Source organism: Rhodnius prolixus, unplaced genomic scaffold, assembly GCF_049639745.1.
Source record: "Rhodnius prolixus isolate KJV_2025 unplaced genomic scaffold, Rpr scaffold_10, whole genome shotgun sequence".
NCBI lineage: Eukaryota > Metazoa > Arthropoda > Insecta > Hemiptera > Reduviidae > Rhodnius > Rhodnius prolixus.
Window position 1 is genome coordinate 6,335,629 of NW_027411615.1, and position 21,745 is coordinate 6,357,373.

The following is a 21,745-nucleotide window of genomic DNA, read 5'->3' on the forward strand; positions in this document are numbered from 1 at the left end:
TCCATTATCTTGGACATTAGAATGCCCTTATGACAGTAGATCACGAGACCATCTTCTCTTCAATCTTCTTGGAGGATCGCCTGGTACTGCAGAGGAAGATAGTTTTTTCGATTAGAGGGTTAGGATGAGCTGCTGTAGAAGAATGAAATTTGAGAAAAAACGAGTTTTAGCAACATCTTTAATGAAAAGGATTTTGAGGTCATTATGGATGGTGAGGTTAGATACGTAGAACGGAGCGTTAAGAAGTTTTCGAAGTATTTTTGGACTGTAATGCCTGGAGGCGTAGTGAGTTGGAACGCTTAGTCGATCCCCATACTTCGATGCCGTATGACCAAATAGGTCACTGTAGCAGAAGGTACAAGAGTATTTTGTTGGATAGGTTGAGTTTAGATCGTTTGTCAAGTAGTCTGGCGAGAAGTTTGCAGCGTTAATCTAAAGTTTAGAAAATTCACTCTGTGATATTAAAAATATATTGATATAGAATTTGCTCAAACTAATCCTTGAAAATAAATTGTGCTCCGAATACTTTTAATTGCTGAAAATTTTGTTCTGAAAAAAGTTGATTTCAATGTTGTGTATGTTCTCGGCAATGAAATGATTCTGTTGAAGAAAGCACGATGTCACAGCTACCACAGAAATCCAATTAAATCAATTTTCAAAGTGATAAGCCTAAATTATCACTTCCGATAAGGTGATAGATATTACCTCTACATTAAATGGCCGCACTTTTTTATACTAATAAATACATTACATACTTATAGTAACATATGTACTTTGCCTGAAAAGTGAACTTCATCCCATTATGAGGATCTTTCAGAAGTTAAATTGTCCTGAAAGAAAATTATTCTAATACGAGCGAAAGCCTTTCATGTGTGAAATTTGTCGACAATATAGAAGTACAATTTGAACCATCTATTTTCCAAATGCAAAAAAACCGTAAAAATGTTCAGTTAGATACCACTTCTTTCTCTTTTTCAAGTTTGGAATTTAGGTTGCACAATTAGTTCTAATTAATATTATACAGGAATTAAGACCGTTAATTACTTTTAAAAAAGCCTGCCACCCGCCATTTCCAAAAAAATTTCCCGATATTTAATCTTACTGAGAGAGCATTTTCAATTAAAAGTAATAGATCATGTCTCATGTCAAGTATAGTGTATCAGTTTTAAAGAACGTTTTGAGCTGCTTTCGGGAAAACCCTCCCAAAGAAATGGGAAATCGATTGATTAAAGTGGCACTCCGTGGTTGGCTGATTTCCAAGAGTTTGTATTGTCTGTTACTCATCGGGCCATCTAAACAAAATATGTAATATGAACTTTCTACCATTTTATTAATGCTGAACACACAAGACAGATACAGCTCAACTTGTAGAAATCACTTTTTGGTACGCAGAAGACGTCAAAAAACTTGTATTTCCGGTCTGTATAAATTCATTTTTAGCTGCGGTAGATGAAAGAAAGTGAAGTATCAGTTAAAGGGAATTTCACTGAAATCATATTTTTCCGAATACAAATTATCTAACCTACAATCAAATTAGAGGAAATTAGTGTTATCGAACTCACTGCCATCTTGTAACATGTATATCCATTAAAAAATGAACTATTAAATAATATATATGATCCACAATATGTCTTGATATCGCTGTTGCGATAAAATTGTGAAAAAATATTTTCTGTTACAAACTAAAAAAGAAAATAATTTTTTGCATTAAATGAATTTAAAAATGAAGAAGAGATTCCTTCCGACTTTTAATTGTAAATCTATTTTTGCTGTTTCTCTCCAGCTGCGAGTTGCTTTGATGAACTGCTAACCTAGAGGAGGTAAAACAAGTGTAACCTCTCTAGTGAAACGTAACATTCCCGTTACACTGTTCACTAGGGCAACCTATCAACTCGCAGGAAGTAGGTGTACCTTAGTATTCTTTAAAACTCCCGCATTTTAATTTTTTCTACATATACATGTTGGTACCGTGGATCTTGTAGCTCACATTTATGAAAAAAATTCTAATGTTTATTTTATGTTTGCTTAATTAAAAAGAAGAAATTTAAATAAAGGTATAAACTTCCATTATATTTCTCATTTAATTGGTAAATGAATGCTTCACTTGCCAAATCGATTAGCTCCACTTTCTGAATTTTATTAAATTTTAATGTCTAAACACTTTATTGGCTCCCTGACTGTATAATAATCAAAACAAGTTTCGCTGATAACAAGTATTAACACGAAATTTTTGTAGCCATTGAATAATGAATAATTTATTTCAGAAGCCAATCTGATTAACAACTCCATACTTTAATGTAAATTGTAATAAAAATCTAGTTAAATCACTTTATACAACGCAATTGACTACTTACAAATATACTTTGTTTTTTAATGCAACGATGTAAGACAAAACGGTAAACTGGTTATTGTTGTTCCCACACATTGCATCTTATACTTTTAATATAGTCGTTAGATAAAAGATACATCTGCAGCAATGCAGTCTACATCGTTTATTTGAATCTATTGTTTAACAGGAATTTTAATAAACAATATATAATAGTTTCTCATTTTTCTCAACTTTTTGTTTTATGAAGTTAATTAATCGATTTGGCAAGTATAGCATTCAAATCTTAATTTTTTTTCTTTTTTTGATACTGTTGGCCTATTTCTTTGATAGGTATTATCTATTCTTGAGGCTTTGTTTATATTGATAACACTGCTTGTGTTATTCGGCACCTACTGTTTGTCATATCGTCGTCCATGTTTTAGCTTCTAAGTGTTGCAAGAGAAGCAAGCACCTTTTAGGTCATTCTTTGAAGTTGGCCGACAAAATTTGATCGTTATCGGGGCAGTAATAACCAATTTTCCACCGACTAAACCCACCAGTTTAGTCTAGACCAGGGGTCGGCAACCCTCGGCTCGCGAACCGCATGCTGCTCTTTTATTGAAATTGTGTGGCTCTTCAACCTGCCCAAAATATCGTATATATAGTTTAATTTTATTGAAACGAATGAAACTTCCATTTATTAAAGTAAATTTTAAATGTGATAGGTTCGAAATTGAAAAGAATTATACAATATCAAAATAAAGTACTTGATTTATATTGTAAGACTGCCGCCTTTTCATTCGTGAACTTATTATTTATTTGTTTATTTACTTTGCAATATGTGAAAATAAATACATAAAACATTTATATGTTATTGAATACCAATAAATAACAATTTGCGAATACAAATGATCTACAGAATTTTTGACACTATCATCCTTGCGGCTGTTGGTAAGATTTATTAAAATTATTTAAGGAAATATGGCTCTCTACTTGAAATAGGTTGCCGACCCCTGGTCTAGACCACTGTTCGAGTTTTCGTGTCGGTAGGGAATTAAATAAAGCCACACTGGACCAATCAAACGATTTTGCTTACAATTTAGTTTTTTCACTTGTAAAGAACATATTTAATTTCTACAGACATTTTACTGTCCACAAAACCAGTACATTTTGCTGGAATGATGTAAAGAAGGAAGCGTAACAGTACCTCTCTAGCATTGTTGCTTTAAAATCCAATTTTTCATAGCAAACTGTTTCCTATAAAAACTATAGATCTGCGTATAAAGTACTTATAACAAGTGTAGAGAAAATTTTAGCTGCCATTTTTTTTTGGAAAAATTTCAAGAAAATCTAAAAATTCAATAAGTAAAATGGTAGTACTTCCTTTTAAGAAATTTTTGGCGCCAACTTTCTATCAGGCCCCGCGTAATAATCATACTAAATTTTAAAGTTTTGATTTCCTGTTTCATTTTCATTTTTGAGTTAAGATCGTTCAAACACAAGGCCAATTTTTTTCTAATAATCATTTTTTCGGACTTCATCAAAACCGATTTTCCTCTGTGAGAACTTAAAATTTGAAATAATCTCAATGCTTTTTTACTGGTACAGTAAGCTAAAGTACAAATTGTTTATATACTTTATTTACCATATGGGCAATCACCCAGTTACAAAGAAATATAATTTAAAATAACATTTAATTATAACTCAACATATAATAATTTATAGAATATACATATATAGTCATAGAATAGAAATAAAATAGAAATAATATATAGACATACTTTACTTAATAGATATATTTTAAAATATATACTATAAAATATACTTTAAAAATAGATAAACTTTTCTTAATCTTAATGATATCACAAATAACTGGTTTTTCCTTAGTACCAATCATTGCAAAATCAGTTATTTAAAAAACGTTTCAATTTGATCATATACTGGTTTTTTAATAAGAGTAATGGATAATGTACGTCAATGTTCTGGCAGTAAGTACGTTTTAGGGACGATTAAAGAAAAAAATTTAAGAAAGACACACGACAGTTGGATAAGAATTGATTATGCATATAACTGATATTGGATGCAGAAGCTTTGCATAGTTTTTAATGCTCGTCCAATCAAATGAAAACTAACAAAATTCCCTGATGCACTTTACGAAACTTGCGTACAATACGTAAAGAAATTTGAATAGAATTATATCTTGAACACTAGATTTGCGGTCATATCTATGAGCAAGAATGAAGTTCGAATAACCGGTTTTAAGAACAGGGCACAAAACTTTTGTGGTCCAAATCATTGTGATGGGTAGGATTACTAGATAACCGAGTTGTAATTCAATGCAACTTTTTTTCTACCTATGTTTTACTTAACATTGGTAACTGCATTATTTCCATAATAATTTTTACCTATTTACCTCCTTATAACACACTTAGCATTGTTTCGTATATTTCAAGGACATAAATTTTTCCCAAAGTTTTGTTTTTTAAGATAATTGTTTGTATCCCGTATAAGTCATTTATTGTCCGGATGCAATAATATTGATTTCCATGTAAAGGTAATTACTTTTTGCAATCATGTATTTAATTTATGGAAATTGACTTATCTATCATATACACGCGTATGTAGAACATACAATTTTTTGTTAAAATCAATATCGCGGATCTACGCCAAATGTTGAAGCGTACATAGCTTTTACTTCAGCAATTTCGTTTTCCTCCAAGAATTCAGAGCAATAATCCGTAACTAAGTGATTTCCATGGCAGATTTAATATATTCTGTGTTACTTTCTATCGCATTGGTCTAAGTTGTGCTGATTTAGAGAGCAGTTTACTGTATCTGTCCGCTGCATTGGACGCTGGGTTGTCTAAAATGGAGGCAATTTCAATACAAAAATGGTCTCTTAAGAGGAATACATGATCTCACTCGGAGCCATGCAACGTACAGGATGGCAGGAAGTCTCTAACTATGAACAAAAGGCGTTTTTTCGGCTTTTCTATGGACTGCCTCTCTCTATTCTTGAGAGACCATAAAATCACTTCAAACATTGTGCAGAACTTCATCCTCCAAGAGAAAGGTCATTCCAAATGTCCTTTAAATGGATTTAGGATTTAGTATGGCAATCTTCTTCTACTTCTTCCTCTGGCTCTACGGTCCTCGAAGGACCTTGGCCTCCTTTAACACCATTCCCCACTCCTCTCTCACCAAGGTAATTCTCCTCCAAGTCCTCACTCCCAGACTCCTAACATCTTCCTCTACATCATCCAGCCACCTAATCCTCGGCCTTCCTCTTTTTCTCGCCCCCCTGGATGTCCATTCATTATCTTCCTGGGAAATCGGGAATCTTCCATTCTTACTAAATGGCCTAGCCATCTCAATCTTCCCCTCTTAATCAAACCTACCAAATCCTGCTCCTGGTACAGCTCTCTTATTTCTCGGTTTTTCCTAATTCTGTACCTTTCCCCTTCTTTCACGGTGCCAAAAATTTTCTTCAGAATCTTCCTCTCCCAGGCATTAAGCAATTTTTCATCCTCCTTGGTTAACACCCACGTTTCACTGGCATAGGTAACCACTGGCCTCAATATGCTTTTATAGACGGTCAGCTTTGCCTCTCTTGATAGTTCTCGAAAACTTAAGACTTTCTGTAATGGCAATCTTATTATCTCTCAATACTTTTTTTCAACTGCCTATGCTTAACCAAGTAGCAGACCTAAGGGGTTTCTGTTATAAATCTTTATTCTGTTTTTGTAAACAAATCTTATCCATTGCAGATAGATATTGTTTTCAATGCAGTACCATTTGCCAAATCTTATATTTCTACCTATTACTTCGTATTTAGCCAGACCAGGTTGCACTTCTAGGATATTGTTCTCAAAAATTGCCAATTTTTTACACGTTTTGGTGGTTTCAATGCAATCATGGTGGAAAAATTAAGTATCTTTTGTTTCCTATTCCGTTACTATCACAATTATTACCAGTTAAGAGGTTGCTGTTATTGTTATTAAACTGATCACACTCTTAACTGTTAGCATTTGAGCTAAAATATTGTTTCTGGTGTTCATAGTTATAGTGTTCATAGTTCATAGTTATCGTATTTAGTCGCATAGTTTTTTAATGAATAAGATAAATCATCTTTTAATTGTTTGCTCACTGCTCCGAGTGAGGCTTTATTTACAAAATTAGACGTAAAGGGGAATCCGCCATTTAAACATCTATCGCTTAAAGAGGAAGTGGAATTGTTTGTTAAATTGTCGGAACTTTGTGAATTTATCGCTAGAAGTTATCGTTAAATATTGGTGAATGCGGTGTACACATTATATTACGCCAAAAATTAATAATTGCAGAATGCAAACTTCTTTTAACACTATTTTGAACGCAGTTTCATGTATATTATCATACATCATCCAAAAGAAGGTGAAAAAGCAACTGATCTAAGAGTTCCCTCCTCCTAGGTCATCCTTTGTATCTAGGGCAAAGTTTAAGGGCAGCTGTACACATAATAAGTCCCCATTGTAAGAAAATGGTGAATTAGAATCGTTGAAAGCCAATTGTAGGTTTGACCAGCATACTTTCCTAGTGTTATTACAGTGACTCCTACTTTCTATTAAGGACCAGTCGTCCCTGCAGGAGAAAGCTCAGGGATATCAGAGGATCTCCTTGTGTACTTTAACCTTGTTCTCCTTCCAGTAGCTCTACAGATTGATTTCTTTTCTCCTTCTAAAATATTGCTCCACTTACGGATTATAGTAATTAAATAATAAAATTAAAAAAACATTAAGTCAACTACTAATCTATAGATAATAATTAATTTCCATTCCTAAATAATAAAATAACAGAACTGAATGGATTCCATTCTAATCTCAAACTTTCCAAGGACTAACGAGGCACATTAAGTATATATTAGAAAGGTTTTCTATATTTTTTATTTAAATAATGTATACTATACAGATTTTTTTTAAATCGCCTAAATCTAAATGTTTGGGTGTCTGTTGTAAAATTTGATTTGTTAATACATTTTGTTCCTCAATTTTGCAAGTATTTTCATATTTTGTTTTAAATATTTAAATTCTAAATCAATAATATTAATTCTGTAGGTTGAAGCTTAATTTCTATAGTTCAATCCAGCAATTTCCAAATTTGAAATTGAGCAAAAAAAAGGCTTGTAACAAAAATAGTAAGAGTAAGTGAAATGTCCTACCAAAATTAATTATTGATTTTGAAATAATTCTTTGTATCGATTAGTTTGCTTTGATTACCAACCGGAACTTACAATTTTAGCTTCCTTTGTCTCTCAGTTCAGTTAACTGGTTGTTTCCGATAATAAAACAACTAATTTTGACTGTTTTTTTGTTTATATATATAAAAAAAAATGACATCACTTCCTTTTTAACCAAAACTAAGCTTACATTCAGATTTGTGTGGCATTGATTTGTTGTTTTTGTAATAACAGATATCCAGTCACTCCTGAAAGGTGAAAGTTGGCGTTAATTAGTGGAAATTAGTGTGCCAAATTGTGTATCGCTTATGTCTGTCGATTGTAGAACGATTATAAAATAGATTACAGCTTGTAAAAAATAAAAATTATTTTCAAATTATGATGTATTGAGGAAGTAATTAAAAAAATTATTATTGTACATATAAACCATTTTTTTGATTAGTGTCCAAACCTCTGCAAATGTTTGACGGGCTAATTCTAAGTTTATAAGCCAATCAAATTATACAAAATTTTCTTAATGGTTTTCCTGTTATCCTGAATCCTGCTTTAGCTCATGAATACTAGTTAGTTTTCCTTACAAAGGATGTATAAAGAATGTTCGTCCTCAACAAATTTAACAAAATATTCACAAAGCTCTTTAAAAAAAGATCTGGTATTATTTCCTTAATTATTTTCAATTACTTCTGCTCTCTGTGAATATTTTAACTATTTTATATTTAATCCTGTGAAATATTTTCCAAAAAAGAAACAATAATCTATGACTATCCCATATTCTTTAAAGGAATCCTTGAATTTTCAATTATGAAACCTTTTTTTAGAATATTTAATTATGTGCACTCTTAATTAAATAATAATTGGGGTAAAAATAAGTTTTCTTAACTGTAATTGAGTATTTTTGGTGTTATTGTTCGTTTTTTTGGAGGAAGTTTGTAAAACAATTGATGTTGTTATCTCTTCCTTGTTGTAGTTGTTACCCAATGGCGAAAAGACGTAAAATGGATTTTGTGACTTTGAATTACTAGGAATACCGGAAATTTTGGGAAATATTTTTTGCATGAAATGAAGCGTAAACTTCGAATTCTGCGTTAATCGCGAATTAAAAAAAAATATATTTGTCCTAACTCGTTTTGAAATTTTGTTCTCGAAATTCGCATATGTGTTCCTGAAAGATGAAATCTGAGCATATTGTGGTTGATATCCGTATCATGAATTCAGAGATACTTAATTTTTATTAGCACTTTTCGTAAACAAACGTAAGCTCTTTTATTTGTACTACAATCAATTTTCAAACTCATAAGGGAATTATTACCCTTGGATTGAAAAATTGTACCTTCAGAAGCTGGTCTCCTCTTTGCTTGATTGATTGTCCGATATTAAAGGGAGTTTCGAACTCAGTGTTTAGGGAAATCTAGTGTTACAGGTTATCACATACTCGTAGTTAATCTTCTCCAGACTGTAGTACCATCTTAACCTTTGCTAAACTAGCCTGGAACTATAGATTAAAGCACATCAGTTATTAATTTTCTTTAATATATATATTTAGTTCATTTTGTACGTCACAGAAGAATCTTTAGGAATAACTTGCTCTTTATTTTTAGTCTTTATCTTTTATTTTATCATTTTATAGATACTTTCTCTTTTTTTTCTCTTTCTTTTCATTCTCATTAGTGTATTAATAACATTCTTATAAATATCTTTGTAATTCATTTATCTGAATGTATTTTTCTTATATTTTCTGTATTTATGTATTTATTCAAATAAAGGTTATAATAATAATAATAATAATAATAATAATAATAATAATAATCAATCGCCTATATTCGCTTACAGTCCCTTCGCCAGATTCTAGTGATTCATTTTCTCCTTCCAAGGGCTTACAATATCGCCCAACACTAGGACACTACTGTCGCATTGGAAACTACTTCTAAACTTGAGATAAAACAGGATTTCCTCTTGTATTTTATTATTTATAAATATAAACAAAGAACAGTCGACACCGTTATTTGCGCAAATAATGTAAGTTAAACATTTGCAATTATTCATTTAGAATTGTGAAATGAAACTTTTTTTTTTCTATTGATCAAAAGTGCCTTCGCTTTCACTTAAATATTATTGACACCATCAAAGGAAAGAACCTTGTAAGCCCGTCTTACTTCCTCCGGTATGCAGTATTTCCTGTGTTATCTAAAGTAAATTCGCTCCTCCCCTGGTTGTGCCAGTGTTAGAAGAAAATTTGTTAATAAGACTGATTATTAGTAAGAGAAAGCGGTTAGTTGATATTAAGTAAAATGGTTAGTGTGTTTACTCCATTGTAAAAGGTTATGTTGGCAATACTTTGTACGTTACATAGCCATTCTTACCACATATCAATCATTTCTATCTTTAAACATTGTGTACACTCTTCTAATCTACAATTTATAAAAATTATATTCACATATTGTGTCTGAAAAGTTATGTAATTTTATCATTCAGTTAGTTTTTTTTTTTCCAGCCTATTGTGATCCCCACTTTACTTCACCACGCCATTATTGGCTCTATTCCATACCTAATTCTCTTAGAATGTTCGTAGTATAGGAGCTACCCAGATTAACATTATTGGACGACCAACAATGCAAAAGTATTGCGATCTCTTAACTAATTAGTGTCAAACAAAACTACAAAGAGTTCGTCGAGGCACTTGACACATATAATTTGCATGCTTCGGATCACAATCTTTTAATTCTGTTCAGTGAATTTCCCAGACTGGAAAATTCCGTTGAACTTTTGGGAAAAAAACTCTCGAATATTTGCCCCGTAGGAGGGTTAATCACCCTTAACCCCAGATCTCGTTATTTCTGTATCATTATTGCTAGTAATGGATAAAATGAAACATTTAAAAAGGTTTTAATCTTCACTGATAACTAGATTAGCTAATTTGTTGTTTAATAAAAAAAATCAAAGTATTCATTGCCTTTTAAATCTACGCTTGAAAAAGCTATATAGTGGTTTTTACTTGCCTTATTTTTAATTATAATTTGATATTGAAAGGTTCTCGTGTTTTTAGGTTTTAATGGAAGTAAACTTTTTCGTTTTGTTGTTCCTGATTAGTAATTTGACGTTTTTTTTGTTTTTTTTTTATTAAATGTAGTAATATTTTATGTAACCCTAGGATAAAGTATTTGTAACCTATATTATTAAATTTTTGTTAATAACACTTTAATCTTTTGAAAGCGATGTCGTTTAAAAATTAGAAAGTACTTTTAGAACGACCAAACTGTTTGGGCTGCTTTAAACTTGAACCAAAACTAGGACTATCCCTTAGTTAAGGAGATGCGATCCTTCCTTGGCTTGCCTCTTCTTCTGCAGGAGTACTCTCTAACATCTTCTCACTAACAAACAGTAGGAAGTCCTGATTGTTTTTACAATCATTGTAATTTTGTCCATTACATTCACTTGGACAATCAACATCTTTTGGTTAGCCATCAAGGATCAACAAGACTGTTTGAGGATCTTCTTATTTTTGGGCTTCATTCTCTTTCTACACCGAAACACTTTTCATTTTTTGTTCCAATTACTAGGATATTTCGTTTCCTGAAAGTTCAATTTTTGTGCCCCCATTTAGCGTACACATCAATCCAGTACATGTACCCCCAACGACCGACGGAGAACGTATTGTGAATAACGGCTCTTGTAGTAAATGCCAATTTGGATACCTTGGGTTGCTGTACATCACTTTAGTGGCTTGTGATTTGATGGTGTAAATAATTCTTCTTCAGTCTAATTGGTGATCATTTTTACAATCCTCTAGTCCTCCTGTAATTTTGAGTCTGTAATTTCCTGGTAAGGAAAGTATTGCAATCTGGCCAAAATGAGCTACATGAGTCAATTGAGGTTCTCTGACTCTAAAAAGGGATTTTTTTTTGAAAATAGTGTAGTGTCTCAGTGTTTTTCTGAAATATCTCAGCTTTTTTTTTCAACTTTGTCTTTATCTATCTCACACGCACACAACTCGTCGAGTAGGAAGTGCTTTGAGAACCTTCGCGATTGATTATCCCTGTCTTACAACATGAACCACACTTTTACCGATATCCGCTGGCTTTTAAGAAACCTACAGAGGTTATGACTTTTGCATCAGTTTAGTATCGACGAACTCATTTGGCTTATAATATAAATACCCGAGGGAGGAATTAATTTGGATCAGCACCGAGCTTTTAAAAAATAAAAAATAAAGTTTTTCGTACTATAAACTCAGAATATATAACATTTACGGGCACATCCACTTTCAGAGAGTGGTTAGAAAGTTAAAAAAGATGTCAGATGTGTGACAGAAGTTCTAAAATAATGGTGACAATGAAAGAAGAGTTTGTAGGCGTTCGCGAAAGGGTTCGCTTTCTAAAGCTCTTGTTCACGTTCTATTCGAGAAGGGAGGTTCTATACATTTCCCACTGTTCATTTTATTTTTTGTTTGCCCCATCTAATCATTTCTAGACTTTCACTAAATGGTAACTATTGGACCGTTTTTATTTAATTTCCCGCATTTTTCCTTAACATTAATTGGTTAAAAATAATTTAGGTTTATTGATTAAGGACACGTGGACATTTCTTCCTGATATTACTCCGGGTATAATTATTTTTTATTTTTTTTAATCGAATCTTAACATACACTGATGGACAAAATTAACGCACCACCCTTATTTTTTTTATTATTTCCAGTTTGTGCAAATTTTGGACTTTCAAAATATTGTTGGCTGAAAAAATAAGCCATTTGTAACTACGGCCATCAGAAGAATTTAGGCCTAGTCTCACCTCATCTGTAAAGAGAACTCTCTTCCAGTTGTCTAAAGTCCAATTCACATGTTCACGTGCAAACTGAAGCCTGGTCATTTTGTGAACTGTGGTAATGAGAGGGCCACGAGCAGGATGTCGGGCTCTAAGGTTACTTTCATTAAGTCTTCTTCTAACAGTCCTGCCGGAGATGGAAACATTTCGGACTTGCCTTATGAGACTTTTTATCTCATTTCCCGTTATACTCCTGTTTCGCAAAGCCAGGTGCCGGATGTACCTATCGTCTCTCTCTCTCTCTCTGCTGTACATCTCTTCTTGAATGACCTCTTGTCTCCCTAAATCGCTTTAGACAAGTGATGTACGTCCAAAACAAAAGCGGAAGTTAATTTATTTAATTTTAACTAAACAAAAACTGAGTGGTGCGCTAATTTTGTCCATCAGTATATTTACCAAAAATACATTTTCTTTAACTGCAAATCATTAATGATGACGTCTCTATTATTGTTTCTGCGTCAGTTTCCTTTTTTGATTTTTCGAACTATTAGCTAGCTAATTATTATTAATGATTTTGTAAAGTGATTAGTGATGTGATTATTCTGTTATTAATAGTTTTTCACAAATCAATCTGCATAGATAAAGGAAAACAAATTATGAAAATTAATGCATTGTTTTCTTTACAAATCGTAAATTAATTAGTTGTTCTAAATTAATTAATATTGGGTTTAGCCGGAAAACAAATCCTAATCAGAGTTCCCTCCCTCCAGTTTTTTGGAAATTCGTAAGCTCACCAGTTTTCTTATTAAATTAAATAGTTTTTGAGGTTTTCTTGTAAGAATTTCCTTTAATTTGTATATACATTACCTTAACAAAAACTTACAGTTTAAAATGTTAAGTATAAGGGTTGATTAAACGCCAAAAGGTACACAAATCAGCGAGTACCCAACATTTCATTAATACCTCATTAATATTTAAGTAATTCTACTGCATTAATTTTCATTAATAAGTTATTTTTTAGATTTTATTAGATGTCACAGACCCTTATGCTGGCCATTTTCGTCTACAAAATATATGTTCAAGTAGCACTGTAGATTGACTGTAATATCTAGTTATTTATAATAATCAAACTATTAATTACAGGTTAAAAAGAAAAACGTTATAAAAAATAAAATAAAAATATGAGGCTAAAAAATTCAAAACCTTGTTTAAAAAAATGCTTACACCAACTTACATCAATGATTTTGTTTATTTTATTTATTTATTTTTATTTCTTAAATAAAAATCGTCGGTTTAAGTTCATTCTTCGATTAAAGTAATTGTTATTGTATGAAGTAGTCAAACGTTTATAATAATAGGTAATAATTATCTGGCTTTATCGCAAATAATATAGTTTTCTTCAATTACATTCTCCATCTAGGTGTTCTTCCCACAATGTTGTATATATGTAATATAAAGTAAATAAGATATGCATATATTTAGGACAGCTAATTATTCCAGTATTTTACTATAAGTAAAATTAGGGGGACTAAATTAAATTACAATAGAGAAATGAATAATTATTGTTTAATAATCTACTTGTTATTAACTGTGTGTTAATTGTGCTCACGAATATTTCGGTAAGACGAATTCAAGACAGTAGCCTACTCTAACTTTGTCTTTTTCTACTTTAACATGCATGTACGTATATGTGATTTATCATAATTATAACAAAAAAATAATATAAATGAAGTGGCCAGCATAAGGGTCTGTGACATCTAATAAAATCTAAAAAATAACTTATTAATGAAAATTAATGCAGTAGAATTACTTAAATATTAATGAGGTATTAATGAAATGTTGGGTACTCGCTGATTTGTGTACCTTTTGGCGTTTAATCAACCCTTATACTTAACATTTTAAACTGTAAGTTTTTGTTAAGGAGATTTTTGTACCTTTTGGATAGATTTTCCTTTTTGTCTATTTTACAAAGTTACATATCTGCTTTACAGATTTTTTTAAAATTTGGAATAAGCAATTCTATCATTATAACCTGATAAGGTGTTAACTGCCACTGGAGAGATCTTTTTAAAAAATGATTGTAGTTGCGGCTCCCAAACCATCCTCAATAACAATTTTTTTGAGAAAGCGTTTTGAATAACATAGGAAGGTATTTGTACGTAAATAGCAAAATTAAACTGCGATTTCAGTACTTCCTTTTAAGAGGAGTAAGAAAAATAAACTAGGATTGCAGCACTTCTCCCTAAAAGGCAAAGAGGCAAAGATTTTTTAATCGAACAATTCATTGATTTAAATCGGTTCACTTATTGATAATTTAAACGATTGCAGTACTTCCTCTTAGTAGGAGCAAGAGAATCAGCAACGTAGAGGAGCTTTAACCACTTATTCGAGCTGAATTTTATCAAAATCGGACTAAGCGTTATAGAAATATTGGTAATAATAGTTTTAAAAAGGGCCTTATTTGGGTGGGGCAAACTCCCCTCCTTATGAGGCACGGTGCCGAGACTTTTAAAGTGCAAATCTGTAAAAAATTTCGATTCGAATGACACTTCATTCATAAAAATCGGTTCACGTGTCGATAATTTGAAACGATTGCTATACTTCCCCTTAACAAGTGTAAGAGCTGATCGCCGCTTTAATGTTACGTAGGGGAGCCCTAACCCTATCATCCTAACAAATTTTATCAAAATCGGGCCAAGATTTACAGAGTAATTAGTAATAATAATTTTGGAGGGGGCCTTACATAAAGGGGGCTAACTCCTCTCCCTTTCCATGTACAGCGTCGGGACCCCCAAAAGGCACATCTACATAAAATATTGAATCGAATGACACCTCATTCATGAAAATCGGTTCACGCGTTTTGGCGCTACGTTGTTTACAAAAAAGGTAACAACAAGAACAACAACAAGAAGAAGAAGAAGAACAAGAACAAGAACATTTTTTGAAAAAGCCGTTTTTACTCATTTTCGGCAACTTTTTTCTCGAAACCTATTAGATCTGGGTGGTTGCAAAAAAAATACAGTTATAAAGGAGGGTTTGGAGTAAGATTTAAAGAAAATTTGGGAATTTTATCTTTTATAGAAAAAGAGAAAAAAATTGTCAAAGTTGGGTGTTTTTCAACGTTACGCTTTTTCGTGCAGTTTTTGATGGTCAACCCTTATACAACTGTCCTACCGGACAGTTTTAATACTCGATTATTATTATCGATCTATCACTTTTGTTTTAAACATTTTTTCCAGAGAAATCTGATTGAGAACGCTTCTAGAACATGGCGGATGAGAGTTTCCCTCTAAAGTCTTTTTTGGATTTTTTTTTTTATTTAAGGCGCGTCAACATCTGAAGTCATTAGCGCCCGGTGCTTTTTTCAGTGCAATGCCGGCCTCCTTGTACAGTGTTCACTCGTTACAGACAATATTGTCCATCACTAAAGCTGTAAGATGCTCTTAGAAAGAGAAAATCTAAGGGTCAACAGCTGGATTCGAACCCATGACCTCCGCGTTGGAATCCAGTATTCGCTAACCACTCAGCTAATCCCATCCCAATCTAAAGTACTATTACAATGTTTCCTTTTCCTTCATAAAAATAGCATATTGTGCAAACAAATTAAAAAAATTGAAATGAAAAAAATAAATACTCCATTTAGAAAACACCATTACCACTAAAGATAGTAGCAGTAATGTTACAAAAATAAATCTAGAAATACATAATGTTTATTTAAAGTTTTACATATTCTCGCTAAGTCACATTTTTTTTTGTGCAATCGTATAAGTAGATATTTAGTTTCGAAACTTTGTCGTGTCCTAGTTTCATCGTTAAAACAGGAAACAGAAGCATTTACTGGGCCCTCTCTCCATGGTCTTATATAATATCCATTACTTTTATCAAAACGTAACTTGTAACAGCTGCTTATACAGTAGCCTAAACTATCAATGAATATTATATTTTTTTTATAAACATAGCTTTCTCCGTTGTTTTAAATGAGGAGTATATCTATAACCTCACCGGATGTCAATATTTATTTCTAAGTGCAAAAATTAATAAATAAAAGATTTCAATCGTAACCTAACTTAACCTGGTTGTATAACCACGTTTTAGTCTCTCTTAATCTGGAAATTAGGTAATTTTCTATTATTTGTCCCAAATTTGGTGAATAGAAAACTCTACACCAAAACTGATTATAGATGAAAGCACGAAAACCCAGTCAGGGATGCACTGAACATGCCTGCTACGATAGATAGTCAAAAGATATCCATTTGTTTTGTATTTGTTGTGTAAAAAAAAAAAAAAAAATATTCGATTGTGAACTAATTTAAACAATAATGACGCAGTAATAAAGCTCATTGTGAACTATTTTAGCGGCAACTCATATAACATTGCTAGTCTGTATATTGTAGCCTCTTTATTGCTGGCTTATTCACAATGTAATGTTACACTTATATCACAGTTTGGTGTTGGATGTTATTTATTCACATGACCATCCTCCATATTCATCACACAATGCATATATTGTCTGCAATACACGTGATCTGTTTTTAATGCTGCACTTCTATTTCATAATCGTTTTTTTCTTGAATGTCATGTTGTTGTGTGCATTACAGTCATATTAGTATTACTGTTTTCTTATTCATTCAGTATTAATGATAAGTATCATTGAAAATTATGTTAAGCGATACAATGTATGAAGTAGTTCCTAAAATTCAAAATTATTTATTTCTACTCTTATTGCAAGAACTTTTAGAAAACCTGACATATTTAAGTAAGTACATTTGAATTTATTGGTTAATTCGTTGAAATCGTAAAGTCTTTTTTGTCATAATATTCTTCTTTATTCAATGTATTATCTAGAAGTCATTGTTTAAAAAAAAAACAAACTGTAAAATGAAATAAACAAATATAGTAGTTTATTCAGATTTATTTACAAGGATAGGTTAAACATGTTTAAAACCTTAAATAGAAAACAATATACTAGAATGTTTTTGTGATATTTATTTTACTATTTTTAAATTATTATTATAATTGACATAATTCAGTAATTTATATTCAAGCCATAAAATTTGTTTAAATACAAGATGGCAACACTGCGATTACCTTCTTAAAGTCCAGCTAGTGAAGGTAGTCTTTGATAAACAGAGGTTATAAGTACAGTTGGTCCCTAATTTTGTTGATAATGTAATTATTCTAAAATATTTTAACTTAATAATTAATAGATTATTATTTTTCACTTAATAATGTGCATTTCTTTATTTTCTGTTGCAGGGATTGTGATAGTGATTTCATTGATTCTACTGTTAGTAGGACTGTTAGTAGCATTATTCTTCACAGCATGGGTGAACCTAGTCATAGACAATGTAAGTAATTTTTTTTCATTTATTAATTAATCCTAAGTTAAATTACTTGGTAACTTAAGTTAATCCTACAGACTAAATCCATGCATTAACTTGTTGCAAGAGCGGGTCTTGTATCATATAGTGGATTAATGTGCATGTAGTTTCGTTCTTTAATAAATGTGATATAAGTTAGTTAAAGATACATCATTTGTAGTGTTTGGTGACGGATTTTGGTTACTTTTCCATGAGGTTATGTATTAGTCTATTTCCCTTTTAATTTAACTTTTATAGTTTTGGCTATCTCTACATTGTGTCTGTGCACTGTGTACTCATTTCGTGGGTTTATTTTGTACTTTTATTGTCAGTGATTTTACATTATTTTATTCTTCAATTGTTTCTATTATTTCATATTATTACCAATAATTGTTTGTAAAAACATTTAGAAGTCTGAAATGCTTAATTGCGGAGTAGAGTAATGATCAGTAGTACGTAGTAGAGTTAATCTAAGATCTGCATGCAGTAAGAATATTTGAGGAAATCTGTGAAACATGGCGGTGTTAGGCCTGATTCATTTATTATTTTCATATTGTATTTAATATTTTCATATTGTATTTAATATTTTCATATTGTATTTAATATTTTCATATTGTTTTGTATATTGTGTTAAGCAAGGCACTAGTTCCTCTGTTTCCGTTTCTAATTTTATTATCAATTAGATATACATTTGTTTAAAGCTATTTTGTTTTCTTATTGTTATATTTTTCAATTCTAAATAATTGCAACAGGACTTCCTGGTTTAAAAAAATAATTTATTTACATATGACCTGGATCTATCTACCACCTATTTTCTCTGTATTTTTGTACATTATTTTTCTGTTACTTGTTTTCACAGTCATTTAATTTAAGTTTTTAATACAAATTCGTGTATGTACTGAATATGACAGTATTTTTGGCTACTTTGTGTATGAGTGAATGTGAATAAAATATTCTAGAAACAAAAAACGAAACATTATAAGTTTGTATGTGTTTTGCAAATGTATTCTACCTGGGTTCTGGTTGAACCAGAAGAAGTTAAACATTCCGGGATTACAAAAAAAAATTTAAATTATTTTTTAACTAACACCCACAGACCTCTCTGTAAAAACCATTTTTGCGTTCTTATAGGACTTCAAATGGGATAGTTCTTGTGAAAATACAAAATGGAAAATTACCACCAATTTAATAGTTTTTCTAAAGCAAAAACGGTAAATTTGTGTACACTAACGGAGTACAAATGTCTACCAGCTTTTCTTTTTTTAATCCATTCATTAAAATTAACATTCTTAAGGACAATATTTTTACAAGAAATAAAGAAGTATTATCTAATTATATATTCAAAGAAGTTCATGTTAATATAAATATTTAATGTACCATGATTATATGGTTGTAGTTAAAGCTATGACAATAACTGTAAGGTATTCTATCTCTACAATAACTAAAGTATTCTATCTCTACAAGTCTTTAAAACAACACTCTCTAATTTTACAACCATTTCTGTTATGATTGACGATTTTTCTTTTTCTTTATTGTAGACTATTTATTTTTATCGTATTTAATAAACTAGCGGCGCTAATCAACTGAACGTTAGATGGCTGTTTAGAGTTAAAATTGTGTATTTAAGTTAAAAATTTATATTTATGAAATACAGCCTTATAATCTAGATTTTTTGTTTTGCGCATCGAATTCTACGGTTAATCTAAATAATTTTAGAATTAATCACACTACTGCTTTTTTTTTTGTTTTTGACCTTCCCTAATCTATCTATAATCTATATCTTCTGCCCTATGTGCGGGATCAAACGTAAATATTTTTAATTTTTATTTATTTATTTACTGGCTATCTGAATAAGATGTTTATAATTAATATGTTATCCACCCGCCTAGTCTGACATTATGTGCACAAAGAACTTATGTAAACGAAGTTTTATTCAAATATTTTAGTTATTTTTTTTTTTTAAAGTATGTACCAATAGTAATTATCTTGTAATCAGTTACTTATTATTACAGAATAACTTTGCACAGTTGACATTAATTGACCCTGTTATTCAAAGTCTTCATTTACCGCTTCCGTTAATTATACATTTAGTTGTTCCTTTTTACGTTCTGTTATTTTCGTGTTATTTTTTTTTTTGTTACTTATTTTAAGAGAAAGAATTCCCAATACAGCGTCTCGATTTTCGAGTTTTAACTAGAATACGTTTTGAGATTGCATGAATCTTTGGCTTTCCCATCTAATATTGTGTCTTCTTCTTTTAGGATGCCAGCCGCAGATTCTAAACCTCCTTAGTAGGAGATTCCTTCATTCTGTGTCCATAGCCAAACCAATTCAGCTTTCGCTCTCCTCTATCAATCAATTATTGGAACTAGAGATAGCATTTTAACATGACTGTAATCATACGATTTTTCGTGGTCTTACTAATAAACTCTTTTGGAGCAATCTTCTCATATCTGCAACCTGAAGAGACGTTCAAAAAGCACCCCTCTCCTCTAAAAAGTATCAATTCAAAATAAAATGCTCCCCACTATTTTGAGTAATGTTACAAATTTTAAGAAAACAGGTTAACCTGGAATAACGACTTTACGAAACAGGTTTCAAATAATTTTTTTTCCCCCCAAAAAAACTGCTCTACTTTTTTTTTACGTCACAAACGATAATTAATACCAATTCACTAGAACAAATAATTTTCGAATATTATGGATGCAATATATTCCCGAATTTAACAGTGGCACAGTTTGGGTTGGCAGTGTAAACTCTCAGTAATTGTTTGCATAAAATTGATAAAATCGTGTCTCTAAATTAATTAGATACTAAATTCTTCATTTAAATTCCTCTTTTAAAATGTAGTTATTATTTTCCATAATATTTAAATAATTTTGTCACATTGTAGTTGATGACATAATAACCTAAAGTTGTCCTGAGTTGTTGGAGAAATTCTCCCTCTCAGATTGATGCAGCCAAGAGTTCTGATGATGCAATTTTCCTTCCTTTTTTTCTGAACTGATTACTAAATCATCTTATTTAATAGTACAATCAGCTAAAAAGCGAGGTATTTCACGCTCATTTACTGTTATGAATTGATGAAGCGTATAACTTTATTAACTTCATCAAGAAGGTTATTGTTTCAAACACGGTCGTATATCTTGTTTTCAATTTTAATTTAAAAAAAAAATGAATAATTCGATGCAATGGAGTCTAATATCCAATCCGGGCAATATTGAACGATTCGGGATAGATTTCCTTATAGGGAAAAATCCTAAATTCCTCAACTTTGCTAAAATTAATGTTTACTAGTCCGCGATAAAGAAAACTATCTTAGCACCATCTTAACTATTTTTGAGTTAGTTGACTTTTCTAAAATTTATTGATTGAAAACAGCTCTATTTCTTTGAAACTTTAAGATTTACAGCCACAAATATATGTTTCAAGGTGTTTTAATTGAGTAAAAATCAATATTCTAATTTTACTTCAAGTTATAAGTTCAAGCAAACTTATAAAGATATTCATTAAATACGAGTGTAAAAATTATTAGTTCTAATTACACTTTATTATTCTCGGTGACTGAGGGCAGATTCTCGAAACTATTAAACTATTATTAGTATTGATTGTAATATCATTACATCACTAATCTCTAATAATAATAATAATAATGGCTTTTGTCCTTGAATTATATCTCTGTGGAAAATTGAGAAAAAGAAAATTATGTTCAATTTATTTCATTTTCATTATCTTTAATTACCTTTTCTAAATTAATGTTTAATTTAAATAATAAAATATTTAAAGGAATTATTTTTAATAAAAGTGAACTTTACTTTAATTTGTTTTTATTCTTTGAATTTCATCTCGAAATAAATATCAATCAATGTCTTGGTTAGCGATTTACCATTGGAAAAGAATAGGAGTCTATTTAACCGTCCAATCTTCCATTACGTGGTGAATCCTGAAGATTTTGCAGGTAGTTCACAGATTTTACTCGTAATAGACAGCGGAGAATTGACTAGAAACGACGATAGATTAAACATATTACAATTTAATGGCCATCATTAACATTAACGAGATACATTACAGTTACTAATCTAAAGCACTAACTGATACATTTTAAGA

General features: G+C 31.0%; 1 protein-coding gene across 8 annotated transcripts in view; it reads left to right on the plus strand.

Moving 5' to 3' along the window:
* emp (epithelial membrane protein) overlaps positions 1-21,745 on the plus strand; it is a 107,932-nt gene that overhangs the window by 59,282 nt on the left and 26,905 nt on the right. For 6 of the 8 annotated variants that reach the window (XM_074133300.1, XM_074133295.1, XM_074133301.1 and 3 more), the window contains one exon: positions 17,535-17,626. In XM_074133300.1, the coding sequence (XP_073989401.1) occupies positions 17,535-17,626 (92 nt within the window). Of the gene's footprint in view, positions 1-16,937; positions 17,035-17,427; positions 17,448-17,534; positions 17,627-21,745 lie in introns of those variants that run through there. The other 2 variants (XM_074133296.1, XM_074133302.1) reach the window with 2 other exon arrangements.